Source organism: Sinohyriopsis cumingii, chromosome 12, assembly GCF_028554795.1.
Source record: "Sinohyriopsis cumingii isolate HCF-2022 chromosome 12, ASM2855479v2, whole genome shotgun sequence".
Taxonomy (NCBI): Eukaryota; Metazoa; Mollusca; class Bivalvia; order Unionida; family Unionidae; genus Sinohyriopsis; species Sinohyriopsis cumingii.
The window spans coordinates 45,026,698-45,044,753 of record NC_142972.1 but is presented as its reverse complement, the minus strand read 5'-3'; the positions used below and the strand labels follow the sequence as shown (position 1 = coordinate 45,044,753).

The window sequence follows — 18,056 nt, the reverse complement described above, 5'->3', positions numbered from 1 at the left end:
CATTTACCTCAATGACATACTGAAAAAGAACCAGTTATATTTAAAGTCAAGAAATGAATTCCAATGTTTTACTCCTATATAAACTAGGATTCCTTGTCAAGAAGGTCATATCCATTATCATCACAACTCAGCATCCATCCACTTGGTTTATGGAGTACAAACACATGTGAACAGGTTATGTCTCCATCTGTCTTCAATTCGCTCAAAGAATTGTATCTCAGCCCAGAAATTCTTTAACATATTGGGTCTTCTCAATGCAGCAGTGGATATTATTGTTGCCTGTTCATGACAGCATTGCAGATTTTTCTTTTGTCTAACTGGTGATTGAAAGTTGGTCTACTGGAACAAGCAGTCCCAGTTTTTAGATACATTTTGATCACATCTGAGAATATGATACAACCTCACTTGGCTTATGGCAGATGTTCATAAACAGGTTAATCCTCTGGGAATAGCAGTTTGCACAGATGTCAGCATGGCCAGACCCCTACTCATGGATCTATTTGTGACAAGGTGGCATGAGAAACCCCCAAACTTTGACTTTCCAGTCCCAGATCCAAAAGACTAGACAGTTAATGTTCTTTCAATACATTGGAATGGTCTGGAAGCATATGCTTTCTCTCCAACCTTTCTGGTCCCAAAGGTAATGGAAAATCAGTGTCTTTCTTTGCCTGCCAAGACAAGCATTTTAGCTTCAGGTGTTTCATGAACTCAGAACTGTTGAATCTACATGGCTGTATCGTATCAAAACAAGCACTCAGGAGCAAACGTTTATTAGAAAAAGTGGTGAACAGAATCATTTGGGCAAAATGGCCCACTACTCTGGAAGCACAATTGGGGAAGTGGAGAGTTTTCTGCCAGTAGTTCTAGTATGAACTTGTAGCTCTGCTTAAAGCTTCATGAGATGTACCCACATTCCTGTGTTTACATCTTTCCTATAGAGTACATATCCATTCTAGTAGTAACAGAAATATGGAAGGGATTCAGCACCAGTCACTTTTTTCAGTGGGAGATTTCTTTTGTGTGATTCCACTGTTTGTGGGGAGATGATTTTTGGTTGGTTTTTTGTGGCTAAAATCTGTTTTTATTTACAATTGACAAAAACAATGTGTTTAAAATCATACTTAAAATGAATTTACTGATATTTTTAGATACATTGGTTGGCTGTGAATGGGAGGACAGAACTGCTTCATGACCTGTTCCAGTATGTCAGTGATGTAGATGTAGAGGTCAGTTATCTGGACTCAGATCATAAATATTTTTCCTACATAGTCCCTCCATTTATTGGTCAGTACTAGACTTTCGGGTATGTCCAAATTGTAATAAATCATATGTTGATTTAAATAGATTCAAAGATGAACTCACAGTGAAATTCTTGCCTTAGGTTACCAGGCATTTTTTTTCTTCTCAGAAACTAGACTGTAAATAAAGCAACATGCAGTGGATTTAAAGATTTAAGTTTAAGATTAACAGCAATACCTCATCACGCACTGTGCACTGTCACCAAAATACACACAGACAACCATTCCATAATACTTACATTATATTCCTTTCAATCAGTACCAAAATGCCTAGGTCTAAATTGTGAATTACCACCAAAATGAGAAACGAATGATCTAAAAACAGAACAGGACTATATTCATGGGTACTGACCTGGAAGTAATAATTGTGACTGGAGCCCATCTAGTATCATGTATGAAATTTATTCCTATTTTATAAGAAGAGCATCCAGGGGAAGCAAATATTGTATGGATAAATTTATAGGGAATTCCTTTTTTTAAATATATTAAGGCAGAAGGGTTGTAATAGCCTTGTTCTGTCTATATGTATCATATGTTGTAATAGCCTTGTTCTCTCTATATGTATCATATGTTGTAATAGCCTTGTTCTGTCAGTCCTATGTTGTAATAGCCTTGTTTTGTCTATATGTATCATATGTTGTAATAGCCTTGTTCTGTCTATGTGTATCATATGTTGTAATAGCCTTGTTCTGTCTGTCCTATGTTGTAATAGCCTTGTTCTGTCTATGTGTATCATATGTTGTAATAGCCTTGTTCTGTCTACATGTATCATATGTTGTAATAGCCTTGTTCTGTCTATATGTATCATATGTTGTAATAGTTCTGTATATATTTATATGTTGTAATAGCCTTGTTTTGTCTACATGTATCATATGTTGTAATAGCCTTGTTCTGTCTACATGTATCATATGTTGTAATAACCTTGTTCTGGCTATATGTATCATATGTTGTAATAGCCTTGTTTTGTCTATATGTATCATATGTTGTAATAGCCTTGTTCTGTCTACATGTTGTTGTGGGGTTTAACGCCATTTTTCAGCACGATAGGCTATACATGGCGGCCAGTATTAATGGTGGAGGAAGAACCCGGAAAACCCCGGAAAGAACCACCGACCCACGAGAAGCTACTGGCAGGCTTTCTCACATGCCCACATTGGCTGAATCTTAGACTCGAACCGCCGCAGACAGAGGTGAGATGGCAGTGATCCGTAACGAAGAGCGCTTTAGACCACTCGGCCACTCGGGGCCCCTTCTGTCTACATGTATCATATGTTGTAATAACCTTGTTCTGGCTATATGTATCATATGTTGTAATAGCCTTGTTCTGTCTGTCCTATGTTGTAATAGCCTTGTTCTGTCTATATGTATCATATGTTGTAATAACCTTGTTCTGTCTATATGTATCATGTGTTGTAATAGCCTTGTTCTGTCTACATGTATCATATATTGTAATAGCCTTGTTCTGTCTATATGTATCATATGTTGTAATAGCCTTGTTCTGTCTATATGTATCATGTGTTGTAATAGCCTTGTTCTGTCTACATGTATCATATATTGTAATAGCCTTGTTCTGTCTATATGTATCATATGTTGTAATAGCCTTGTTCTGTCTATATGTATCATATGTTGTAATAGCCTTGTTCTGTCTACATGTATCATGTTGTAATAGCCTTGTTCTGTCTATATGTATCATATGTTGTAATAGCCTTGTTCTGTATATATTTATCATATATTGTAATAGCCTTGTTCTGTCAATATGTATCATATGTTCTTTGTTTATTCACTTTATTGGTATTGTGATTAGCCACAGTATTTTTAGTTGCTAGTACATGTAGTTTGGAAAAGGTAAACTTTCACATTTTTCAGCTGTTACGAAACTTACACTGTAGATTTTGCATTGTGCTAATCTCATATGAAATTTGTAAAAGGATTTGCCCAATTTATACCATTTGTAAACCTAAGCAAACAGTGATTGAAATTGTTCAGTGAGTTTCCTAAATTTCATTGAAAACAGGTATCACCTTTCATTTATAACATTATGAAGAATATGTCTGTCTTTTATTTGACAAAACTGCAAAATAGTATAGTGAAATAACTTTGAAATATGTAAAGATGTCTTGGTCATTAAGACATTACCTTACACACATGATATTACAGTGTCATCTGTGATTGTATATGTGTTATTATACAAGTTAATTTTATGGAGAAATTATGATATGAGTATATTAACGCAAATAACAAATACACTAGTCATGTGGTAAATTGCTTTTCCTGGTAATAAGGAGTAATTAGAATATGATTTATTCCTAATCTATCCCTATTTAGTTTGTTACTTTGAAAATATATTCTATTTACCATCTTTAATTGGATCCAATCATGTTTTTCATACAGGATGCCCAGGGTCAGACAGCATTGCATGTGGCCTGTCAGAATGGACACAAGTCGGTTAGTACAACATCTGACAAGGGTCAGTGATATCTCATGTAAATTACTAAGTAACATATATTTCTGGTTTGTAGTTTGATAGTCATCTTGGATTTGTACATTCATTGGCCAGAATCATGGCTGCAGACATCCATTCAATATTCACCATTATAAGTAATTAAATCACATAAAAGACATCGCTACTTAAATGAAGTTAAAGTTAACACCTGTAATATTTGCTGTGCAGTAAGACTTAACTGGTATTAGTTTTAGTTTCATAACATTCCAAAAACATCAGTTAAAGTTACAAATATTAATGTATTCTCTTTCAAATTCATGAGAAAGCAATTTATGTCAGAATTTGTTTAAAGAAATAAGTCAGAACTGTTAAATAACCCTGCCATGATGCAGAGAGTATTATGTTATTATGACCCTGTCCATTCACCTATCCATCTGACAGTTACCAATTTCATTTCCACAGAATAGAGTTGCATACCATATGCAGTTACCAAACTATCTGGATGGCTTGACCTTGACGTAAGGACACACCCTATTGAATTGTTCAAAGGTCAGGGTCACTGCTACTGAAAGAAGAAAACAAGTTTCTGCATTAAAACACAAGTTATCAACCATCCACATTTTCCAAACTTTGTTGTTAAGTAAGAGAGAAGACTCAGTATTTGGTCAAAAGGTCATGGTTACTGAGACTGAAAGCTAAAAAATGGTTTATGCAGAATACTTGGAGTTCAGCACCATCAGCAGTTACCAAATGTTGTATCTTTCTTGTATTTTTAAGAAAGAAGCATATAGACATGGGGGGTAGGGCAGTTAAAAAGGTCACTGTGACTTAAAGAAGAAAACGTCAATTCTGCGCAATGACTTGAGTTATCCGTCATCTATGGTCATCAGGCTTTATGGATAATTTGTACTTGAGGTATGGAAGAAACCTTTGGAGTTTGGGTTAAAATCGTCAGAAGTCAAGGTTACTTTGACTCTGTCCTTTGCATTTGACTTTACTTAGGATTATACCTCACTAAGTAGTGTACTGCTAGAAATCATGACAAAAGTAGTTTAAGTGAATTTGTTAATTCAGGCTGTTAAATTTGTATTCTCCGGATAATAATATGTAGTTTTGAAGATGTTTTATTCAAATCATGTAAGATGAATATAGATTTGGTTATGTTATAGTGACAGTTGTTTTGAGTTGCTCACGGGTTTAAGTGAAGAACTGAAAGCATTTCTGTTGTGAGTATAAAAAAAAACATTTGTTCAGTTTTCTGTGAGATGAGTATTTGACCAAGCGGAATCTCCCAGGGTGTGTAGAGAAAAAGGGCAATTTCAGAAGTTTTTTGTAGATGTGACAAATTGGGATCATTTAAACAATGTGCATAGTAAGCTGATAGAAAGCAGAGGAATAATTTCAAACACGTTATAAAGTAAGTTGACAGATAAGTGTTGAAAAATATTTTCTGTAATTAAGGAAGAGATATGATTCAGGTAAATGGATTTGTAAGAAATGAACAATAAAGAGTTACAAAGATAAAAACTACAGATATGCTGAAAGTTTTATTGAATAATGTTAGCTGATCTGAAGACAAATTTTTTTAGATCTGAAATTATACAGTTTTGTGAAAATGCAAGAAAAGTGTAGTTTGCCTTACATATGTAGGGTGAGGTACAGGGAATAAGCTCTGATTCACCATTTTAAAAGCAAACTGAATTTTGCCTTTTCTTTATTAGACTATATTAGTAAACTGCACCAGTAAAGGCTACAGTCTCTTCTGGTGATCTGACAGAAAGATATTCTACCAACTATGCTCCAAGATAAAGCTTCAGTTTATAAAATTAAATAGAGATTTGAGATTGCTCTGGTGGCCTAAATGGCTAGAGCATCTGCCTGTGATATGGGATGTCATGTGTTTGAACCCCAGTCAATTCATACCAAACACCTATTAAAAAAATGGTACTAGCAGCTGCCTTGCTTGGTGCTTAGCATTTAGAGGTTAGTGTTATGACTGGTTGGCCTGGTGTCAAGATAATGTGGCTAGGTGGGACATGATGCTAAATGTCTGCAACATGATGCCTCAGAACTAGACATCACTATAAACTGGCACACTGCATGCATCATAACCATATGACTGAATTTTTTTTAAAGCTATGTTAAAAATCCAAATCACACACACACACACACTAATAGAAATTTGAGACCTGTCTTTTTATTTGCTTGTCTTCCCCATATTTACTGAAGTCAGGTAATATTAGCCCCTCTTAAAATCCACACCACCCAGTTAATAGCTCCAGCGCCTATCCATCCATTCCTGCATAACTTCATTCATCCATATGTCTTGATCTGACAAATATTGGACTGTAGCATGTTACACTGTTATTGTGGAAAAACACCAGTAAGCACTTAAATGTTATTATATAACTTAATTAAGAGTGCCTAATGTGCACTACAGATTTTCATTTTGTTAATTAGATAGTCAGAATTTCATGACACGTTATTATTTTCTTTGTCTTTTGTTATATTTCCATCAAGTTTTATGGAGCAGCATACCAGTGCTACCTATGCATGTCTGTCTATCCCATCATGTCGGATCAGATCATGTCTTCACCATATTTTGTGGAGGGGCATATCATGGTGACCCATGCATGTCTATGTCACATCAGATCATGTCTTAACTATATCCACTAGAGGGGCATACTAGTGCTACCCATGCATATCTGTCTGTCCCATCATGTCATATCAGATCATGTTTCTCACAGTATTTTTTGGAGGGGCATACTAGTGTTACCCATGCATGACTGTCCTGTTGTGTCATATCAGATCATGTCCCTAGAATATTCAGTGGATTGGCATTGTAGTGTTACCCTTGCATGAATGACCGATCATGTCACATCAAATCATGTCCTTACCATATTCAGTGGAGGGAATATTTGTGTTATCCATGCAAGTCTGTCTGTCCCAGTGCCACATCAGGTCATGTCACAGCCATCACAGATTTTTTCCACTCAATAAATCTGAAAGGGGTTCAGGGATTGAAACCAAACTGAATATATGACTTCATATTAAGAAACCAAAGTCAGAGTTGATTTTCAAATTATGGCACATTCGAGTTGGAGCGTTGCCTTTGCATTTTGAACCAGGCTTTCTTCAGTTTTACTGTATTTATATTGGTAAACATAAGGAGATATTTCTATTTACTTAATGGATTAGATAAGAGTTTTTGTTTTAGTCAATATTATCTAAAACATCAACATAAGCTCTAATTAGGTTTTTACCAACATGACACAAAAATCAATAGAGAATTTAAACCAAACATGGTTTGCAAGACATACAAATGCAGCATAATAGATAGATGTAATCGATACATAGGTAAAATATAAACAAGCAAAGCATTTTAAAAAAGGAGTAATCAGAAGTGAATTTAGTATTGAGGTATTTAGGTAACTAAAAAATTGGATGAATAAAGGGCTAGTGTACATTGAAATTATAGGTTAGAATCAAAATTTAAATTTAAAGCAAAAGTGCCAGGTTAGGACTAAAAGCATGCTGAGATGCACAATATGCCCTACTTAAAAGAAAGGAGCTAACATTTGATAGGGCATTTGATGCTGCATATGACATGGACAGTAAAACAGAATCGTAACATGGATATTAGTTGTCATCATCATGACAGGCGGGTTTGCAGTATGGTATTAATTACAGATATTACATTTACAGTACTTACTGATCCAGGACAAAATTTTAATGATCCAAATTAATTAAAATTGTATTTTTCTCTAAAGCGATTAGGTGGCTTATTTAATAGAATGGCAGCTGCATGTCGTAGAGAGTGTTTGCTTTATTTTGAAGTTTAGTTCTTAGGACATCTAAAATATTTGAATATCTAAAACTGTATTTATTGTACAGTGTTTAAAACATATCAAATCATTCAGATATTTATGAGTGCACTTATTCAGAATTTGTAGTCTCTAAAGCAGCAGCCCTAAGTCTGCACACCTTCATGGTTGGCATTTTGGTATGTACTTTACTGAACCGCATGGGAAAATTCACAGCAAACTATATATTTCTTTGCACTTTAACAATTGGCAAAGACCTTTCAAAAGTTAAATTAGCTATTTTTCAAGAAAGTTAAATACACTGATGTTTTACCAATTATCAACCTTAATACTGATTAAAAATTATTTACTATCTTCAACCTTGTCGTATTTCCAACTAAGATTATCTCCCCTTGCTACAGACTGTGCAATGCCTTCTAGACCATGGTGCTGACATCAACAGGAAAAATCATTATGGCTGGACACCTCTTCACTTTGCCTGCAGGTAATAAATGAAAAAATGACCACAACAAAGAATTTTGTTCAGCGGTTAACTCATACAGGTATCTGATGAACATGTTAACTCGAGACACTTAAGAAAATTATATGTTATTATTGTGGTATGTTGGAGCTACTCAGGAATGTAAGAGATGGTTTTATTTCTCAGCATTAAAATTGATAAAAAATGATCTTGGAATTTTGGAATTCTTTTCAACCAGTAGAACACCGGTCCCTTTGAGAGATTTGTGTTTAACTTATCAGAGATCATATGAGATTAATTTTAATATGTAATTATGAATAGGAAATGCATCATGATACAACAGTTTTTAAATTTTCAGTATTGATGCTTATCATATGTATTGAGTGGTATATTTCTGATGACTGATGAATAGATGACCAAACTTTTTATATTTTAGGCACTGTCACATAATATGTTATTTTTGCTATAAAAATACCTCAGTGTCTGGGTGCTGATTTTCCATACGTTGTTTTAATATATACTCTTATTCAGATTTAATGGAAGATAGATAGATTGACAAAATAATTAAGTAGAAAATATTGCTGCAATATCTCTGTAAAGCAGTTTTTCTTTGCCATGTTGTAATTGAGATGACTTTTGAAAACCTATCTTATGCTGTCCCTGATACATACGTGTAATATCATTTGATGGGGTCACACTGTCATTATTACATGTAATATCATTTGATGGGGTCATAATGTCCCTATTACATACATGTAATATCATTTGATAGGGTCACTGTCCCCATTACATAAATATCATATCATTTGATATGGTCACACTGTCCCAATTACATATAATATCATTTGATTGGGTCACACTGTCCCTATTACATATATATAATATAATTTGATAAAGTCAGACTGTCCCTGTTACATACATATATCATTTGATAGGGTCACGCTGTCCCTATTACATAAATATTAGGGTAACACTGTCCCTATTACCTATAATATCATTTGATAGGGTCACACTGTCCCTGTTACATATAATATCATTTGATAGGGTTACATAGTCCATATTACATAAATATAATATCATTCAATAGGGTAACACTGTCCCTATTACATATTATATCATTTGATAGGGTCACACTGTCCATATTACATAAATATAATATCATTTGATAGGGTAACACTGTCCCTATTACGTATAATATCATTTGATAGGGTCACACTGTCCCTATTACATAAATATCATATCGTTTGATAAGGTCACACTGTCCCAATTACATAAATATATCGTTTGATAGGTCACACTGTCCCTATTGCATATAATATAATTTGATAGGGTCACTGTCCCCATTACATAAATATTATATCATTTGATATGGTCACACTGTCCCCATTACTTAAATATCATATCATTTGATAAGGTCACACTGTCCCTGTTACATATAATATCATTTGATAAAGTCACACTGTCCCTATTACATATAATATCATTTGATAGGGTCACTGTCTCCATTACATAAATATCATATCATTTGATAAGGTCACACTGTCCCTGTTACATATAATATAATTTGATAGGGTCACTGTCCCCATTACATAAATATCATATCATTTGATAAGGTCACACTGTCCCTATTACAAATAATATCATTTGATAAAGTCACACTGTCCCTATTACATATAATATCATTTGATAGGGTCACTGTCTCCATTACATAAATATCATATCATTTGATAGGGTCACACTGTCCCTATTACATACATATTAGGGTAACACTGTCCCTATTGCATATAATATCATTTAATAGGGTCACTGTCCCCATTACATAAATATCATATCATTTGATATGGTCACACTGTCCCTAATACATATAATATCATTTGATATGGTCACACTGTCCCTATTACATATAATATCATTTGATAGGGTCACTGTCCCAGTTAGATATAATATCATATAATTTGATAAGATCACACTGTCCCTGTTACATACATACATTGGGTCACACTGTCCCTATTACATAAATATATATACAGTATCATTTGATATGGTCACATTGTCCCTATTACATACATATATCATCTGATATGATCACATGTACCATACATACTCCATTGTACATCAGGTCCAGCCACAAAGCAACATAGATCCTGGTCTGACATAATGTGTATACCCAGGTTACATACTGCACTGCCAGATCAGGGTCTGTGTTGTTTGTTTAACTGAAAAGTCCTAACAAACTGCTTAGAGCCAGATCTGCTGGTGCATTATACAATGGCAGACCCAGATCTATACAGTTCACTGCTGGATTTGAGTTGTGCACAGTTTTTTGTGGTACTTTAAGTGTATCATTCATTGCATTTGTGTGTTAGTCAAAGTCCAGTGAATGACTTGTTTTGAATGGTTAGTTTACTGAATAAACCATTAGTCTGTGTTTTGTCTAATGATAAATCAACTGTTAAGGTTTGTGATGATTTTATAAGAATTTATTATACTGCCTGCATAATTTTAACATTTTGTATGTAGAGTCCTGTATAGTGTAAACATTAATTTAATTAAGTCATATGAAATAAGTGTTTATGTGTTTTATGATTTACATTACAGTCATGGCCAGCATGACACTGCTGCCATCCTCTTGAGTCGGGGAGCTTTGTTTTGTGCCAACAAAAATAATAAGACCCCACTAGATCTCTGTGTAGAGGTAAGAATACTGTAAGACACCACTATATATATGTGTAGATATAATAATACAGCTAAACACCACTAGATCTCTGTGTAGAGGTAAGAATACAGTAAGACACCACTATATATATGTGTAGATATCATAATACAGTTAAACACCACTAGATCTCTGTGTAGAGGTAAGAATACAGTAAGACACCACTATATATATGTGTAGATATAATAGTACAGCTAAACACCACTATATCTCTGTGTAGAGATAGGATTACAGTAAGACACCACTATATCTCTGTGTAGTGATAAGATTACAATATGACACCACTATATCTCTGTGTAGCAATAAGATTACAATATGACACCACTATATCTCATTGTAGTGATAAGATTACAATATGACACCACTATTTCTGTGTAGCGATAAGATTACAATATGACACCACTATATCTCTGTGTAGTGATAAGATTACAATATGACACAACTATTTCTGTGTAGCGATAAAATTACAATATGACACCACTATTTCTGTGTAGCAATAAGATTACAATATGACACCACTATATCTCTGTGTAGTGATAAGATTACAATATGACACCACTATTTCTGTGTAGTGATAAAATTACAATATGACACCACTATTTCTGTGTAGCGATAAGATTACAATATGACACCACTATTTCTGTGTAGCGATAAGATTACAATATGACACCACTATTTCTGTGTAGCGATAAGATTACAATATGACACCACTATTTCTGTGTAGCGATAAGATTACAATATGACACCACTATTTCTGTGTAGCGATAAGATTACAATATGACACCACTATTTCTGTGTAGCGATAAGATTACAATATGACACCACTATTTCTGTGTAGCGATAAGATTACAATATGACACCACTATTTCTGTGTAGCGATAAGATTACAATATGACACCACTATTTCTGTGTAGCGATAAAATTACAATATGACACCACTATATCTGTGTAGCGATAAGATTACAATATGGCACCACTATTTCTGTGTAGCGATAAGATTACAATATGACACCACTATTTCTGTGTAGCGATAAGATTACAATATGACACCACTATTTCTGTGTAGCGATAAGATTACAATATGACACCACTATTTCTGTGTAGCGATAAGATTACAATATGACACCACTATTTCTGTGTAGCGATAAGATTACAATATGACACCACTATTTCTGTGTAGCGATAAAATTACAATATGACACCACTATTTCTGTGTAGCAATAAGATTACAATATGGCACCACTATTTCTGTGTAGCGATAAGATTACAATATGACACCACTATTTCTGTGTAGCGATAAGATTACAATATGACACCACTATCTCTGTGTAGTGATAAGATTATAATAAGACACCACTATATCTCTGTATAGCGATAAGATTACAATATGACACCACTATTTCTGTGTAGTGATAAGGTTATAATAAGACACCACTATATCTCTGTGTAGCGATAAGATTACAATATGACACCACTATTTCTGTGTAGCGATAAAATTACAATATGACACCACTATTTCTGTGTAGTGATAAGATTACAATATGACACCACTATTTCTGTGTAGTGATAAGATTACAATATGACACCACTATTTCTGTGTAGCGATAAGATTACAATATGACACCACTATTTCTGTGTAGCGATAAGATTACAATATGACACCACTATTTCTGTGTAGCGATAAGATTACAATATGACACCACTATTTCTGTGTAGCGATAAGATTACAATATGACACCACTATCTCTGTGTAGCGATAAGATTATAATAAGACACCACTATATCTCTGTGTAGCGATAAGGTTACAATATGACACCACTATTTCTGTGTAGTGATAAGATTATAATAAGACACCACTATATCTCTGTGTAGCGATAAGATTACAATATGACACCACTATTTCTGTGTAGCGATAAAATTACAATATGACACCACTATTTCTGTGTAGCGATAAGATTACAATATGACACCACTATTTCTGTGTAGCGATAAGATTACAATATGACACCACTATTTCTGTGTAGCGATAAGATTACAATATGACACCACTATTTCTGTGTAGCGATAAGATTACAATATGACACCACTATTTCTGTGTAGCGATAAAATTACAATATGACACCACTATTTCTGTGTAGCAATAAGATTACAATATGGCACCACTATTTCTGTGTAGCGATAAGATTACAATATGACACCACTATTTCTGTGTAGCGATAAAATTACAATATGACACCACTATTTCTGTGTAGCGATAAGATTACAATATGACACCACTATTTCTGTGTAGCGATAAGATTACAATATGACACCACTATTTCTGTGTAGCGATAAGATTACAATATGACACCACTATTTCTGTGTAGCGATAAGATTACAATATGACACCACTATCTCTGTGTAGCGATAAGATTATAATAAGACACCACTATATCTCTGTGTAGCGATAAGGTTACAATATGACACCACTATTTCTGTGTAGTGATAAGATTATAATAAGACACCACTATATCTCTGTGTAGCGATAAGATTACAATATGACACCACTATTTCTGTGTAGCGATAAAATTACAATATGACACCACTATTTCTGTGTAGCGATAAGATTACAATATGACACCACTATTTCTGTGTAGCGATAAGATTACAATATGACACCACTATTTCTGTGTAGCGATAAGATTACAATATGACACCACTATTTCTGTGTAGCGATAAGATTACAATATGACACCACTATTTCTGTGTAGCGATAAAATTACAATATGACACCACTATTTCTGTGTAGCAATAAGATTACAATATGGCACCACTATTTCTGTGTAGCGATAAGATTACAATATGACACCACTATTTCTGTGTAGCGATAAGATTACAATATGACACCACTATCTCTGTGTAGTGATAAGATTATAATAAGACACCACTATATCTCTGTATAGCGATAAGATTACAATATGACACCACTATTTCTGTGTAGTGATAAGGTTATAATAAGACACCACTATATCTCTGTGTAGCGATAAGATTACAATATGACACCACTATTTCTGTGTAGCGATAAAATTACAATATGACACCACTATTTCTGTGTAGTGATAAGATTACAATATGACACCACTATTTCTGTGTAGTGATAAGATTACAATATGACACCACTATTTCTGTGTAGCGATAAGATTACAATATGACACCACTATTTCTGTGTAGCGATAAGATTACAATATGACACCACTATTTCTGTGTAGCGATAAGATTACAATATGACACCACTATTTCTGTGTAGCGATAAGATTACAATATGACACCACTATCTCTGTGTAGCGATAAGATTATAATAAGACACCACTATATCTCTGTGTAGCGATAAGGTTACAATATGACACCACTATTTCTGTGTAGTGATAAGATTATAATAAGACACCACTATATCTCTGTGTAGCGATAAGATTACAATATGACACCACTATTTCTGTGTAGCGATAAAATTACAATATGACACCACTATTTCTGTGTAGCGATAAGATTACAATATGACACCACTATTTCTGTGTAGTGATAAGATTACAATATGACACCACTATTTCTGTGTAGTGATAAGATTACAATATGAAACCACTATATCTCTGTGTAGCGATAAGATTACAATAAGATACCACTATTTCTCTGTGTAGCGATAAGATTACAATATGACACCACTATTTCTGTGTAGCGATAAGATTACAATATGACACCACTATATCTCTGTGTAGCGATAAAATTACAATATGACACCACTATGTCTCTGTGTAGCGATAAGATTACAATATGACACCACTATTTCTGTGTAGCAATAACATTACAATATGACACCACTATATCTCTGTGTAGCGATAAAATTACAATATGACACCACTATATCTCTGTGAAGCGATAAGATTACAATATGACACCACTATTTCTCTATGTAGAGGTAAGTGTATAGCTTTTTTGCTGGAAGTTATATATATATATATATATATATATATATATATATATATATATATATATATATATATATATATATATATATATCTTTAAGATATTACCATAAAGCTTACTGAAACAACCCTTAAATTAAAGATGTATGAAGCAATGAAAAAAAATAATTAATCAAATCAAGATATCGGTTTATCCAGGTTTGTTCAGATTCAGATTTTCATATTAGACTCAACAGCGCTGGTTAGGGAACTTGACTAACTTTATCGATGTACCTCAGGTCTACCCATGTTGCTCATGGAAAATATCTGTTCAGACTTGCTGTTTTAAGAGCATCAACTGGAAATGTTGCCTAGTGCTATCCAATAAACCAAAACTTGTTACAGGTAAAGAGGACAATGAGCCACTTAAAATGTCTAAAAAATGCACACAGAAGTGTTTTAAAATAAAAAACAGTATTTGAATGCTTTGCCATGCTTGAAAAAAACTGAAGAAATGGCAACAATTACATTAATTGGGCATCATGTTATGTGGATCTGAGTATAACTGAAATTGGGAAAGATGATTACTGCCATCATCTGAATTAAATAAAGAATAATTAAACATTTAGTTCAGCATAATGTTGCCTTCACTGCATCAGACCACACTTCAGAATTGTTAAAGGCATGTTTTCCAAGTCTACAATAGCAGTGCATGCTGTTTCATTACACCTAGCTGAAGGTTGGTCTTTCTTATGGATAAATATATGTCATCTTTCTGAGAGGTCTTCTTTATATTGGCGGGTCTGCAACTTCATCAACATTAATGAGAGCTAAAAGGTTTGTATTGATCTAGTTGTAATTGCAACTGAAAGATTTGACAACACCTGTTTATATCCATTTATTTAATTACATGACAGTAAGTATTTATAGACGTCTTATTATTATTGTGTGAAACAATAAATAGTTAACACTCCTTGTTGGTGCTATTGATTAGAAATATCAATACATGAAATAAATCCAGGCTGCTGATCATTGTTGATGAGTGCCATTTATTTCTAATCACACCCATCAAAGGGATTTTATGAGGTATATTACTAACAATTATCACCTATCACTTTGAAATCATCAAATTGCATCAAAGCAATGTTTGACAAGCTGACATTTGAGAGCTAGCAAGCTTAGAACATCTTAGAAAATCTCAAAAACTCCCATGACTATGTTAGGGCAGAGAAGTCTGAGAATTCTGTATAATTATAAATATTATGATTAAAAATGTAACAAACAAGATATAAATGTGTTACCTCTTTTGTCAAAGCTAGCTTACAATATAAAATTCACAGTATCATGTCTGCATAAGAAATGGTGGACAGACTTGACCATAAAATGAAAGTGTCAAACTTGACATTGTATTCTGTGAAGTAAAACATTAATTAAAACTGATAATTGAAACTGCATGCATTTATGTAATAGATTAATGCAGTACATATAAAAACTAAATAAAGGTGCTTTTGTAAATACTATGAAGAGATTGCAGACTATAAAATGTGCAAAACATAAATCACTATGAATTGAACATAACCTCTCTGTTTCTATCTCAGTATTTTGGACTTGCCCATGAACATCTACTTCACAAACTTGAGCTTACTCAAGCCAGATCTGAGCTTGTCCCAGGCATCAGACAAGTGGATTTGTCATACCCTGTAAATCAACGACTTGTCCCAGGCATCAGACAGGTGGATTTGTCATGCTCTATAAATAAAGCACTTGTCCCAGGCATCAGACAAGTGGATTTGTTATGCCCTGTAAATCAACGACTTGTCCCAGGCATCAGACAAGTGGATTTATCATGCCCTGTAAATCAAGCACTTGTCCCAGGCATTCACACAAGTGGATTTGTCATGCCCTGTAAATCAAGCACTTGTCCCAGGCATTCACACAAGTGGATCTGTCATGCCTTGTAAATCAAGCACTTGTCCCAGGCATCAGACATGTGGATTTGTCATGCCCTGTAAATCAAGCACTTGTCCCAGGCATTCAGACAAGTGGATCTGTCATGCCTTGTAAATCAAGCACTTGTTCCAGGCATCAGACAAGTGGATTTGTTATGCCCTGTAAATCAAGCAAATACTTTTTAATGTTAATTATAATAATAATAAAACAGAAATTACTTTCATCAGTATAGACCTTTATGCTCGGGACAGATAAGTAATAATATATGCTCATCACAGAAGTTCTTAATGTCATTCCTGTTGGCCAAGGGCTGAATTTCACCTGCCTTGCTGCTCATCCAGGAATCTCTGAACTCTCAGAGTTTACATCGAACAATCCTCTTCATGTTGTTGAAGGCTGCCATCTTTGATAATGAAGTGTTGTCTTCTAAACAGGCCTTTTGGAGCTGATAGTCTCCATATATCAGTATCATTCTCTTGAAGCCAATGTTCTTGCTCACATTTTCTTGAACAAAGGGCATTAGATGCAGTTCAGTGCATAAAAACTCAGATGGATGCCCGTTGTTCATCAACATTCTGGGAGTTCACATCAGTTGTTTTTAGTTGACTGCACAGTTCTTTAACAAACATCGGTTTCACATTTTCTTGTTTCAGTTTGGAAACATTGAGATATCTGGGCACTTTTTTGCCCTGTGGTCATCTTTTAGGCTAAATCTGGATATTGAGCTATTGAGCTTGGAGACTATGAGTCAGTGGTCAGTCCAGCATTTTGCACTTCTCATGCCTTCAGTACTTGGACATGCTGATTGTCTTTTTCCCTAACGCTGATTTAGTCACTGAGATGCCAGTACTGGGAGCATGGATGCAACTGTTTTGTTGCAGATTGGCAAGTCAAAGACTGAGTTGGTGTCAGCACATTTCCTCAGTTGAAGGAGGCCATTGTTGTTGCATTTGCAGGATTTACTTTTGATCATGATGTCTGGCAATGTCTAGTTATCTGCATCAGCTCTAGCATTGAAGTAATCAGTGGTGATAAGTTTGTCTGTTTTTGGTACTTCTGTGATCTGAGTCTCCACATCTTTGTAAAATTTGTCCTTGATCTCATCAGGTGCGTGCACAGACACTGTTGATAGTTGAATGTCATTTACCAGACAGTGAAAGACTTATTTGCTTTAATCTGTCATTCATGCCCATTGTGAGATTTGTGAGCTTACTCACTAACAGTGATTTGATGGCTAACCCACCACCAGTTTCACATTGCTCTTCCTAATTTTGTGAGTTGACCTTCCTCAGCTAGATGAGTTTTACTTAGGGCTGCTATTTGGATGTTGATTCTAGCCAGTTCTCTACCAACTAGAGCTTTTCTTGTCTCTGCTGATATACTGTCCATTAGTGTGAACACACTTCAGGCACCTTCTTCTTCAATTTTCA

The 18,056-nt window shown here is 34.4% G+C and overlaps 1 protein-coding gene across 1 annotated transcript in view; it reads left to right on the top strand.

The window, feature by feature from the left end:
• LOC149786362 (E3 ubiquitin-protein ligase HACE1-like) overlaps positions 1-18,056 on the top strand; it is a 142,718-nt gene that overhangs the window by 18,685 nt on the left and 105,977 nt on the right. Inside the window, exons 6-9 of the mRNA XM_089976789.1 lie at positions 1,149-1,226; positions 3,690-3,743; positions 7,967-8,049; positions 10,624-10,720. Of these exons, the coding sequence (XP_089832915.1) occupies positions 1,149-1,226; positions 3,690-3,743; positions 7,967-8,049; positions 10,624-10,720 (312 nt within the window). The remainder of the gene's footprint in view (positions 1-1,148; positions 1,227-3,689; positions 3,744-7,966; positions 8,050-10,623; positions 10,721-18,056) is intronic.